The sequence below is a fragment of the Coffea arabica genome, chromosome 1e (genome assembly GCF_036785885.1).
Source record: "Coffea arabica cultivar ET-39 chromosome 1e, Coffea Arabica ET-39 HiFi, whole genome shotgun sequence".
NCBI lineage: Eukaryota > Viridiplantae > Streptophyta > Magnoliopsida > Gentianales > Rubiaceae > Coffea > Coffea arabica.
This window is the reverse complement of record NC_092311.1, coordinates 11,272,923-11,286,886: the sequence shown is the minus strand read 5'-3', so window position 1 is coordinate 11,286,886 and position 13,964 is coordinate 11,272,923. Positions and strand designations below refer to the sequence as shown.

The following is a 13,964-nucleotide window of genomic DNA, read 5'->3' as shown; positions in this document are numbered from 1 at the left end:
TAAAATTTGATTTAAGCATTATGGGTTAGTGGTTTACGTTTAACCTTTTACACAAGGTCACATATATAGTTTGCTCAGATGTGAACCACTTCTAATACTTCAAATGACCAAATTTGGTCAAGGATATAGATTAAACACTGTGAAAATGCCAAGGGCTTAAAGGCATTTAATTTTGGGCAAGTTATTTACATGAAAAACGTATACTTTGAGAATTTAATATTGCTATTAATATATTGGTCCATCTATCCTATTAATTATTAATCAGTTCTATGCTATTAAGTTTCGCACTACCACTCTTCCTTCTCCAATTTTTTCAGCATATCCCAATAAATTGTTGCCCAAAAAAAATTATCAAAACTAATAGCCTAGTCTGACCAACTCCATTCTGAAACTACAGGTAAAATTTCAAATGGTAGTAACGGAGATGTGGCAGCAGACTCCTACCATCGATATAAGGTAATGCAAACCAAATCTTTTTGCTCAAATAAGTTAATAGTAAAGCGAAAATATCATACATGGAAAAATAGGGCACAAAAATCAACAAGCCCCGCAAAAAATATACCTTATTTAAAAAAAAAGAAGAAAATTCAGTTATTTTTGTTTATTTACGTTGACTACAATCATTGCCACAAAAAAAAAAATTGAACTACGTCTACAATGCTATCTTTCTCATGTGACAGGAGGATATCAAACTCTTGAAGGAAATGAATGCAGATTCTTATCGCTTTTCAATTTCTTGGCCTAGAGTAATACCTTGTAAGGCCTCACTATGTAAACCTTTATCTAGCGACGGTTTATTATCTACCCATTTTACCCAAATTGGAATATATTATATTGTTACTAAGCTATACAATGATTTGCAGATGGCAAGATTAGCAAAGGCATAAATGAGAAAGGAATTGGGTACTACAATAAGCTCATAGACGAAATTCTAGCTTATGGTATATAAAAATCCAATGCTTTTTAAGACCATATGATCTTGATCATTTGGTTGTGTTCATCATCTAATTCAACATCTTTGAAATATGAAATGCACAGGTTTAAAGCCAATTGTGACAATTTTTCACTGGGACTTGCCCCAAGCCTTAGATGAAGAGTATGGAAGCTTCGTGAGTCCTAAAATTATGTAAGTCAAGATCCCTCTTCCTATAATATTACTATCACAACCTAATTGATATTAATGAACTCTAAACATGGGTGATAATTTAGTCTAGAAGTGATAACAAGCAACATATACAACACAAACTAGTTTATTTTTGAAAAAAAAAAGGAAAACGAAAAAGGAGCAAAAATAGACATACATAACACAATTTAGTTTATTTTGTTTATTCCACATATATCCAGTATAGCAAAACATGATTCTGCGCACACTAAATATTATAGCAAATATAACAACTGGTTGGAACCAAATAGAAGACAACCTTCACTTGCCCTATTCTATCAAATTCAGCCCAAGAAATCATTTATGCAATCAAATGATAGTGTTCTATGTACTGTAAGAGTCAATATGCTTTTGGCTCTTGGATTTGATGACGTTTTATACTTTCCAGAAAGGATTTTCATGACTACGCAAATCTACTGTTTGCGAGGTTTGGTGATCGAGTGAAAGATTGGATCACATTCAATGAACCTTGGACCTTTAGTTCAAATGGTTATGATAGTGGAACCTTTGCCCCTGGTCGATGTTCTGCTTGGATGAATAATAACTGCACCGGTGGAAATTCAGGGACAGAACCCTACTTGGTGGCACACCACCAACTTTTGGCTCATGCTGATGTAGTTAAATTATACAGGAGAGTGTATCAGGTTATTGTTGCACTTCTAATTCAAACTAACATAGAATTTGATCCTAATCAATATTGAGTTCCATAATTACTATTACTAATTGAATTGTGCATATGTTTTAGGCTCTCCAAAAAGGACAAATTGGGATTACACTAGTCACTGCATGGATGGTGCCATTTTTAAATTCACCTCTTGATCAACGAGCAGCCATTCGTGCCCTTGATTTCATGTTTGGATGGTAAGTGTACCAATAAACGTTTGATGAAGAAGATAGCTAACAAAGTATGTATATAAATGGCCTTTCAGAAAAGAAAAAAAAAAAAAAAGCCCTTTCGAAAAAAATAAGAAGTTTTTTGGGCCCTCATTGAGGCTTTAGGAAATCGAAGGCTCTCTCGGCTTAAATACAATTAAGTTGTACTAGTTCAACATGATTTTGTCCAAGCATCTAACTTCCAATTTTAAAACTTCACTTGGCAATTTATTATTATTATTATTATTACTTTAACGTCTTTCCAATGGATACCTAATCTTCCAATGTAAAATTCTCTTTGACCATAGTGTTTTTCCCAATTGGTGCGCAGCCAGCACCCAATGGAGCACCTAATTTAAATAAAAATATTATATGAATGTGAACACTCAAAAATATATTGTTTTTGTTCGTAATAACACCTCAAAACTCTCTTACTGAAGACCAATTTATCACTTGCTTGCTAAACTAGTTACTGCATGTCAAAGAGTTTTTGAAGACTGGAATAACCTTTATTTTCACCATCTTTACAAATTAGATAGCCACATACTATAATTATGTAGGATGTTAACTTCTTGTATTAGTCCCCATTTTAACACTTACCTATAGAAATGCCCCACGTACACAGATTAATATTCTCGTGTAATATTAGGAATGCTTTCTGTTAGAAAGATCAAGATTTCTTAAAATTTTTATATTCAACATGAGGAAACGTCTTGTGCTCCTTGTGACAACCCCACTTTCCCCTAAGGCGAACCAAAGGGGTTAGCGGATTGCCTGCCCAGCTCTCGCCAGGACTAACGGTGCAGTTAGAGCGATCTATTGCGTTCCGGAACATACAACGCGCGTAAACAAGTCAAAATGTCAAAATAATAAAAAAAAAATGAAATCGGAGTCAGCCATGAATAGTAACTGACCCGTCAGACCCCAACCAAATATCAAGCAAACATTCACATCTTGAAATTTAGCATTTACAATCCAAAGTGGCATACAAAAGTATTCAAAAGTGGATACATGGATGGTTTGCCAAATCAAAAGAGAAATGGACCCAAAAGTACATTTAGGGTTTCAATCAATGAGCTATACAAAAGATATGTCCAACTAGCTCAATTCGGCAACCAACTATCAATTGCAGTCCAAAAGTATTTATTTTCCTGTAAGGAAAACAAAAGGAATAGGGTGAGCTTACGCCCAGTGAGATAATACCACTCAAACAGCAAAGTTCACATGAGCATAAAACTTTTCATTTCAATTCATCAAAAGTAAACACAGGCACACAATAATGGTGATAAAAAGATACGGACGGCTCTCAAGAGCCCTTTTCCTCGTTTGCATTCTTGATCAGATCATCTTCTCATTGACTCTCCGTCAATGTTTGAAAGTAACCAACCGTAGACTTCACTTTACTTCCATTCCTTCCACCCAACATACCCCTACCGGGCCCGAACTCCAAACACTTGCACTTTGATATTACTCGAGTATACCGGAATCGAGAGTCTCTCATACTACAAGATTCCTTATAACTTTACCCAAGGCTCATTAATTGTCACGACCAAGCCCTTGCCGGCTCGATTCAATCAATTACCAATGGGGTTGAGCTCATTGAGAACATTTGTAGTCGTTGGAGACTCGTCCAAACGACACCAAATCATGTATTTCATTTCATATAACATTTCATATACAATTCCAATAACTTTTCAATAACATGCGAAACAATAAGTGAGAGTGATAAAGTACACTCTCACTTCAATCAATTAACATTCAACATCTCAAGTTCAAATATCAAAGCCATATAATAGCACACAAGTGAGTAGTACACTCACCAAGCTAGCAAATGTGGTTTCATGCACTTCCGTCAAAAGAACGTTGTGCACCACGGTCACGTCCTAAAACATGCAAAAAAATACAATTAGACTCGATAACGAGTCATAAACCAAGGCCAAACATGACCCCAATAGGGTTCCATAAGCATATACGAACATTAAAGGAAACCAGAAATTTCGGAAATGTAACTAGCTTTGGCCCTGAAAAAAACAGTTTTTGTCCTCATTTTGCGGTAATGGTACCAATTTCACTACGATTATCGGATGAGGGTGCAAGACCCACCATTTCGAAGCTAAAAGACAGGGCTACAACATCACAGAAGGTCACTCAACCCATTTTTGAGTGAAAACAGGTCAAAATGCAAGATACTACATCAAAAACGTAAAACATATTCACCAAAACGCATTCTAGCGGAAACATCATAACTCAGGCTCTCCAAGTCCAAATCAAGAAATTCCAAAACCAACTGAAATCTAAGAAACAGGGCTAAATTTCATCAGAAGGCCTCAACAACCAATTCGGAAACAATTCCAGCCAAAACAACCAATTACAGGCGCAATTCTTACATTCGGGTAAAACCAGAACAGCAATAGTAATTTCGACTTTTCTCACTCTACGCTACTCCGATTGACCTGAAATTTTGTAGACACCTCTAAAATGTCATTCCCTACAACTTTCATGTTTTAAGCCAAGGCCAATTCGGCCTCTAACTAGGACCTAAAAATTCGGGCAGAATGTAGCTTCATGAACCCTAGGTTTTTCAATTTTCTTCCAAAACAGAAATTACTTGCAATCTTCCACTTTTTCCACCTTCTAGATGCCTTATATGCCATTTCCAATCATCATAGATAGCCACACAATCATGCTTATATTAAAATAGAAAAATCCCCAAAAATAATAAAACTTCATCACTTCAACCACAAATCAAGAAATAACCCATAACTTTGCATCTCATACAACCACTAAGCCTGATTTAAGCATCAATTAAGGGAGGAGGGTGGTTCTTCACAACTTACCTTAGAAACAAGAGAGAGAGAGCTATTGGTCACCTTAACTTTCCAAATAACTTCACCAATCACCTCAAAATCACTAAGTGGAGGAGTTTTATGGAGCAATTACAAATTTAACCGGTTGAAGTTGGAGATTGAGCAAGGTTGGAGACCAAAATTGTGGAGAGTTTTCTTTCCTTTGTGCTTGAAAGAAGTCGGCCAAGAAGAGAAACAAATGGTGAATTTTTTGGTCAATTTTGATATTAATTTGGTAAAGGCATGAATAGTGGTCAAATGACAAGACTAACTCTTATGGTGACACTTGTCACCTTTTAAATAAATGTTCACCAACCTTGTCTCTCTTATATCAATCCACTTAGCACCCTCTACTTATCTCTTAACACCCGGTAAATTAATTCCAGTATTCAAAACTTAACCTAGTTGGCCGAATTTTTCCGAACTTTTCGCACTAGTGGGTCCCACGTCCGGTATACGCTATTAATTTCTCAAAATCCATTTGATACGAGAAAAATCATCTAAAAACTATATCTGCCCCTTAGAATTATCTAAAATTTTTCCTACTCACGAAAATGCAGAAAACATGCCACGGAAAATAATAAAACCTAAAAAATGGGAAAAAAATACGGGTTCTCACACTCCTCTTGTAAAATTACGTTCTATGAATAAATTTTGGAGTGGTGTCCGTCCCCGTAAACAGGGTTAGCCAAAAACAACAAAAGAGTGCATGCGTACCTAGCTATCACCTATTCAATAAAACACTACATTCAATGATTACCTTGGCTAGATATTGACACCTATTTTCTATTGGCATGTGTTACAGGTTTATGAACCCTTTGGTATATGGTGATTATCCCGCTTCAATGAGAATTCTTGCCCGCGACCGACTTCCCAAATTTACATCAAAGCAATCTAAAGAACTGATAGGGTCATATGATTTTCTTGGATTAAATTACTACACAGCTAGTTATGCTGCCCATGTTACAACTCCTCCAAATAAGGTGAATTTAAGCTATAGCACAGACCCGCAAGTTAACGTTACAGGTGAGTTTAGTTCAGTTTGCAGGATATATAGCTTCAAATTTTGCAAACATTTTACCAGAAATTTATTCATTATTTATTTTTATTATTAAATTTTGAATAACTTAATGTTGCGCACTATAATGTCAGCGAGCCGCAATGGGAAGCTCATTGGCGCACAGGTAATTCAAATCTTTTAATAGCGTACAATTATATTATATCTACCAAGTTCCAACTGTTGAATTTTAATAAATCAATTGATATTTTGAAAATATTTTGTATAACTCCATGCAAATTTCGAAATTGACTATGCAGGCTGCTTCAACTTGGCTTCTTCTTCTTCTTCTTCTATGTAATTTTCATCAAATCACAAGAATAATTGATACCACATGCATTCCTACATGTTACTCTACCAATGTACATTAATCTCAATTTATATCTTATTGTTTCAGGGGTTGATGAAGTAAATAATCCCACATTACCACTTAAGCAAGCTCTTCAAGACAGCTTTAGAATCCGATACTACTATCAGCACCTTCAGTATGTCCGAAAAGCAATCAAGTGAGTATCTCCTAATACGTCAGTGAAAATCATTAAACAAATTACTTGGTCAAGTTAATTAAACTTTATATTTTGAACCCATTAATGGGGCTTTATTTCACTAAACTTTGTTCATTTTTGTGTTTTATATAAATGTAGAAATGGCGTTAGAGTGATGGCATACTATGGATGGGCAATTATTGACAATTTTGAGTGGAGTGCTGGATATAGTGTCCGTTTTGGAATCAATTATGTAGACTATAGTACCTTAAAAAGATTCCGTAAGCTCTCTTCTTACTGGTTTGAGAGATTCCTCCGCAAGTAAAAGTTCACATATTATTCAGCAGCGGCCATGCTTAGCTCTATTCCACTCCGAAGATGCAACAAAGTGAAAGATAACATTTGTCGAACTTTATTCAGTTTCTATGCCTTTTTTTTTAAAATTCAGTTTCTATGCTTTGATTCAATAATTGAAGAATGAAGTGGAATGAATTGTAAGACCTCTAGTTGTTAATCAATATTATTACTTTTTTTTTTAAGAATGCAAATCATGCTAATCCAACTGAATTTTCTCATAATATCACTCAGCTCCCTAATAATTTGAGTTTCAATCATTATGGTCCTTTAAGTTTAAGCAATTACAACTAGAAATTTTTAGATGAAATAATATGTGAATTGAATTAAATATACGATAAATATGATCCCAAATTTCTAATAAAACACTTTGTATTGGCACAACATTATTGGAGCTTTTGTCCCTGGTCGATGTTCTGGCTGGACGCAAAATAATTGTACAGGTGGAGATTCAAGCACCAAACTATATTTGGCAGAACATCACCAGCATTTAGCTCCTGCTGAAGTAGTAGGGTTATACAAGAAACACCATCAGGTTTTCTACTCTTTCAAATCCACTCATGTTTGGTTGGTGAGTTAGAATCTTCTCCACAAGGTGCTATTACTTTTGGCATTTGTGACAATTATCTTGACCATGGTTAACTGTAAAACCTATAAGCATTGGCCAATATTGATTACAAACAAACCAGAAGAAACACAAAAAATTTCCACTTTAGTTTAGAGAATTAAGTACAAAATCGAAAGTATTATAAAGATATAAGTAGAAATCACCAACAGTTTTCAAGTGATGGACTCCTTATTTAAATTAGGTTGTGATAGAAGAAAATCTTGAACATCCTTTGAAGCTATTATTGAATTTCTGAAATATTTGGAAGTCCATTTTGAAAATCCCTTTTTTGCACTCAGGTGCAAATAGAATGGACTAGACTCCTTTCCATTGAATAGGAGAAATTCTTCATGCATACTCCAATAAAGTTCAAACTTCAAAGTAATCCCGTGTTATTCACTCCTTTTGTGCTAATCCACATTATGAACAATTGTGACACTGGAAATGGATAGTAATTAACAATGATCCACGATTTCTACAAGTATATAGAATCGATCGTAATAATAAAATTATGTGAAGTATTCTAGGGGTTGAATCCATAGGGACAAGTTAATTTCCTATACTTTAATTATTATTAGAAGAAAACAATAAAATTCAAATCGCAATGGAATTTTTTTTAGCTAAATATGGAGGAAAATAAATAATCAAGTCAGAGGAGATAAGTGTGAGAAAACAATTGGCAAGAGACTAGAGTTTTAGATTTTCATCTAGAGGTTGAATTAATTATTTAGTTATTTTTTTAACAGGCCAAGAACATATCACACAAAAATATTTTAGATTATCTCTTGGTAATCTAAATTGTACTCATTAAACCTTACGCCTCTCTGGAGATCAAAAGTATTTGATTTGACCCGTTTAAATTTTTGGTGATTTTGATTACACCATATGATGAGTGATTAATTTATATAATAATTGAATAACATTTTATATTATTTTTAGTCACTTTGGTTATATTATTGGAAGAAAATGAATCATTTTGGCTATAATTGGTGAAAAATGATCTTAAGTGATTAAATGAGATTTTATCACTTTTTACTTGTATTTTGTACATTTTGACAGCTTTGACACATTTTCGTATTTCAGCTATATCTTGAGGTATAGTGATCGGATTGAGATGATTCTTGAACTAATTTGAAAATAAGAGATAGACCTACAACTTTGGTGAAGACATCGAAATCCAGTTCTAAGGTTTTCTAGGTCAAAAAACTGAATTACAGTAGTCAATTTCTATTGGTCGAAGCTGAAACAGGGTATTGAGCAGTTAAAGGTATTTCAGTCATTTCTCAGCCTACACAAATCCTAATGAGGTGATTCTTGATGCATTGAAAAGCTAACTCAAAGGGTTACAAGTTTTATGTTTTGGTCAAGAGTTAATTCATCTTCTATTATCAAGAACAGTTCAGTTGAATTTGAGGCAAAATTGGAGCAGTAGTGAAGTTTGAACAGAAATTGCACAAAAAGGTCACTGTAGCAATCCGGCCGGAACTTGGCCGGATTTCTGGCCGGATTGTGGTCAGAAAAGGCTGCTCTTTATGCGGATAACTTGATTTCACCTCCAATAAGTCACATGTAATGCTAGACATGTGACAAACACTTTGCAGCTGTAAAAGGGTGGTGTAAACCTCATTCATTGACCACCTTTTACCTTTATATAGCCAAAAACTTGCAAGATTCAAGGAGGGACATACGGGAGAAAGCTTGGGAGTACAGAAATGTATTTCTTCAATTTTCTTAGTGTTAGTTTAGTTTAGTATAGAGTAGTATAACTCATCCACTCTTGTATATTGGCTAGATTAGGATGAAGATGGAGATGAATAAGGAGGAGTTGAAGCTCAGGTAACATGGGTTATCTCTTCTCCAACTCTTTATCTTTTGTATTGGATTCTTAAATATGATTAATATGCAAGTTCTGGCTTTTGTGTTTATTATGTATCTTTAAAGTTTATGCCTTGGGTTTGGTTGAACTTTCTGTGATTGTTAGTGTTTATTATTTGGCTATTTGATTGCTATGAGTTGAGCAAGCTATTTAGCACTTTAGCTCTTTCAATCATAATTAATCTGGTACCATTAATTGTGATTATCTAACGTGTTGTTTTTGCAATGAAAATTGAGATTTAACACTGGTTCAAGAAGTGCTAAATATAAGGAGTACACTCATGAGAGTAGAGGTGCACATATGTGGTTTTAGTGATTAATTTCATGTAATTTTATTGAAGAAATGAACTTGTAGCTAATTTCATAATCATGAGAATAGGTATGGATTAATTATAAGTATAGTTGATTTACTACGAAAGTAGGTTTCATATGCAAAAAGAAATTACACCATAACTAGCCTAGATAGTAGTACTCGATGATCCAAATATAGCACTTGCATGAGTAGTTAGGGACACCATAACCTAAGGAGTTTTCAATTGTTATTTTGCATAAGTTCAGTAGGTTTTATTTCTTATATTTTATTGATAGTCTAAATAATACAGAAGCTTTAGTAACACCGGTAATTGTTTAATCTTTCTCGTGGGATCAACCCGATACACGCCCTAAACTACTAATTTGACCTATATACTTGCAGTCAAATAAATCGGGTTTTAACTTGTACGTATATCAAAAGCCCGTCACCATAGAAATCCTAAGCTACTCTTGTATTTCGGCTAAATATTTATCTATCTAGTGCACGGTTTTATATTTCTTCCCTAAAAGTATGTCTATGGTGATCAAGCATTAATATGAAATTAAATTAGGATAGATAAATCAAGGCAAAAATCGAGAATTTAACTACGATAAATAATCAATACTCTTTCACAAAACCCTAACCCTGGAAATAAATTAGTTCAACATAGACCTAGGGAAAATCATGAATTCAAAGAGTAAATACAAATATGAAAATAAGAGTAAGAAAAAATTCTCAATTTACCTTGCTCTAATCTCCGTCTTGATCTCTCTTTCATTCGCGTGTGCATGGATCTTAATCTCGTGAGAAGAAGGTTTAAGAAGATATAAAGAGATGAACTAAATCTAGTTTAGTTGTTTTTTAACCCTTTAAACGATCTAGATAACCCCTGTTTATAACTTTCTAAAATTGTAGCTGAATTAAATGGAATTAGATTTCTTAAAGTCGAAAAAAATGAGCCCGCATGAAGTTTCGGAGAATGTCCAGATCAAGACTCACCCCTATCATTGGGCAAAGCTAAAAAGCCATTCGAACCAAAGGAAGACCAGCCCAATGATCAGTTCAATGACCACACACAGATCCGTGGGATCGGTCCGTGGATCCTTGTTATCCAGGTGGTCCACATTTTTGCTTCCCTTGGTGCTCCTTCCTAGAGGTGCTATCGAGCCGAGTCGAGCTCGAGTAGCACCATACTCGAGCTCGAACTTGATTAAAATTTGTGCTACTCGAGCTTGAGCTCGATCGAGCTCGATCGAGTAAAAAAATTTGAACTCGAGCTCGACTCGATGAAATAAAACAAAACTCGAGCTCGACTCATTTGAGGTCGAGTAAGCTCGAGTAAATATCAAACCCGAGCTACTCGAGCTTGAGCTCGAGTTTTGAAATAAATCTATAATTTTTTTAAAAAATATATAATATAAATATATAATATAAATAAAATATGAAAGCTCGATTAAGCTCGGCGAGCACTCGAGTACTTATTTCTTGAGCTCGAACTCGACTCGTTAAATTTAACGAATAGCTCGAACTTGAACTCGAGCTCGATTTTACCGAGCTCGAGTCAAGTTTTTGATCAAGCTGCTCACCCCTACTCCTTCCCATGATTCACCTTGTTCCAGAACTCCTAAAACCAATCCATTTTATCTCAAATTGAGCTTTCTAACTATGAGAACAACATAATATCAAATTAAGTGGTTTCTATTCAAATTATAGCTCAAATATCACAATTAACTAACAATTTACACATATAAAATAGTACAATTTATACCCTATCAAACAACTAATATCCATATTTCTTATTTTTTTTCAAGGATTGATGAATTAAATGATCCCAATTTATCACTCAAAGAAGCTTTACAAGCCAGCTTTAGGATACAATATTACTTTCTCCACCTTTTGAATGTTAAAAAGGCAATTGACTAAATTCCTCTAAAACCTCCACCTCAGCAAAAGTTTTTTGAATTATTAATAGTCTCAAATTTACTTTTATGACATATTAAAAAAATATTCTAATTTTCCCAATTATAGAAAAAGTAAAAATCAATATGATACATGCTTTTATATTTTTTCTTCATTTATTGCAGTAAGGGTGTCCGAGTTAAGGGATATTATGGGTGGGCTCTAATGGACAACATGGAATGGTCCACTCCAGCACTTACACAGCCCACTTTGGAATAAACTTTGAAACGCCTCCGCAAGCTCTCAGCATATTGGTTTGAAGATTCCTCCGCAAGTGAATTGATGCGTAAGAAAATTTTCAACATTAACCTTGAGAGACGTATAGAATTGGGTAGAGGCAGGGGAACAAATACAGCAAAAGGTAGAGTTTCCTTGAATAGACAAAACACATATGTACTCTTCTTTTCTTTTCTTTTTCCGTAAGCACCAATATTTCTTTTCGTTGACATTAATACTATTTTCATTGCTCTATTGTACTTGTCAAGGGGAAGTAATAGGTGCACATTGCCTTGTAAATGCAGTATCCATTTTCACTAAGGAAAATCCTGTTCGACATGCAACTTATGCGATAAAAACAAATTAAAAGATGTCTCATCTTTTTAATTATAGGAACTTGTATATTTGTATCTATGATTTAGAAATGTTGTTATTTCAATTGCTTTTTGTAGATGGACTATTTTAAAACTAAGTCCATAAACACTAGATTTCTAGATCTCTTATGGACAAATTGGGCAGTGCAGTTCTCAAATAAATTTTTCTTTATAATTTTTTGGAAATGGAAGGTTTTGAATTCAAAAGATTTTTTTTTTGAATTCAAAATCTTCTATTTAATTATAATCCTTTCTTCTTATCACCCAATTTGACCCTCTCTCTTGTAATTTTGGTGATATCTAACACATAGCAATTGATTATAAAATAAATTATCCTCATATTTGTATGGCTATCAATGATTTAACGATAAGATTATGAATATTAAGTTTCGTCCTTTATATAGACCCAAAAATCATAAAAAAAAATTATTTCACTAATCTTTTACCTAACTAAATATTAATAAAACATCAGCATATAGACATGAAATTTGAGAAGTACAAATGGTTTCAAAAACTTACAAAATGATCTGAAATTAAATAAATATTAAATATGTAGCGAACTCATTTTTTTTTTAGAAAAATTAACTGATTTTATTACGAATAACCATGAATACACAAGCTGAGGGTACAGACATGCCTACCCAGCTACCCGCCTCCGAAACGATGGGAGTCCCAACCTATCCATTCTAATATTCCACTTGACTAACCGGGGGAGATCAGTAAAATCATTAAAAACCTGTCCTACATTAGAGTCGACACCAAAATTTGCCAGCCGATCCGCCGATGGATTTGCTTCCCTGAAACAATGCAAAACCATGAGAAAGTGTTGTTTAAACTGGAGCAGCTCATCCAGCTCCCTCTGCAACTGCCATGGACACACGTACAAGCGCCCTGAACGACCCGAACGAGTGTAAAAGAGTCTGCCTCAAAATGCAACTCCAGATACCCGCATGCAATACAATATTGGACCCCTAGCAGGAGGGCTTGTAACTCGGCATGCATTACATTGGCTAGGGAGGAAGTCTTGGGCTGCTTAATAACCTGTTATGGTGTCCCCCACCTAGCCGAGGCCTTTTGGTGAGGCATAAGCCTATTGTGTTGTCCAGCAACACCAGGAACAAAACCCACGGCCCAATGGGGTGGCTAACTATGGGACAATATTGGCTAGAGGTGTTAGAATTGGTATCAGAGCTGACTCCCGACCCCGGTGTGCCAGCGAGTACACTGGTTCCCTAAGGGGGGTGGATTGTAATGATCCCACTGACGTGTGCGGGGTATACATATACAATTAACTCATTCACAATCAAGTTTTACATTTATAAACTCCAAAATACCCCACACGCGATTTATCGCAAGTATACGAATCGTGAGTGAGTATAGGGTATTAAGGGTCGATCCCATAAGGAAGATTGCAATTACCGGTGATTTTCGAACTACTTTATTATCTAGACTACCATAAATATAAATGTAATGAAAATTAACACTAGAAAGCTCCTAGAGATATGGAATTCCTCACTACTCTTGCAAATGAGATTACTGGTTAAGTGAATGCTATTATCTTGACTAGTTATGGCATAATTTTCTTATGTATGTAAAACCTACTCTCGTAGTGAATCAACTATACTTGTAATTAAGCCATACCTACTCTCGTGGTTATGAAATTAACTACAAGTTTATTTCTTCTATGAAATTACATGAAACAAGTCACTTAAACCACATAGGTGCACCTCTACTTTCATGAGTGAACTCCCTATGTTTATCACTTCCTTGAACTGGTGTTAAATTCCAATTCTCATTGCAAATTTAACACCTTAGATAATCACAATTAATGGCCACTTAATTATGATTAGAATATCAAAAGTGA

General features: G+C 34.7%; 1 protein-coding gene across 1 annotated transcript; it reads left to right on the top strand.

Annotated features, from left to right (window-relative positions):
• Nucleotides 1-684: 684 nt before the first annotated feature.
• Nucleotides 685-2,090, top strand: LOC113691653 (beta-glucosidase 12-like). The gene is made up of 5 exons (XM_027209900.2): nucleotides 685-756; nucleotides 864-941; nucleotides 1,039-1,126; nucleotides 1,551-1,806; nucleotides 1,908-2,090. Exons 1-5 carry the CDS (start codon nucleotides 705-707, stop codon nucleotides 2,025-2,027), a joined length of 594 nt encoding a protein of 197 aa, XP_027065701.2. The 5' UTR covers nucleotides 685-704; the 3' UTR covers nucleotides 2,028-2,090.
• The last annotated feature ends 11,874 nt before the right edge of the window (nucleotides 2,091-13,964 follow it).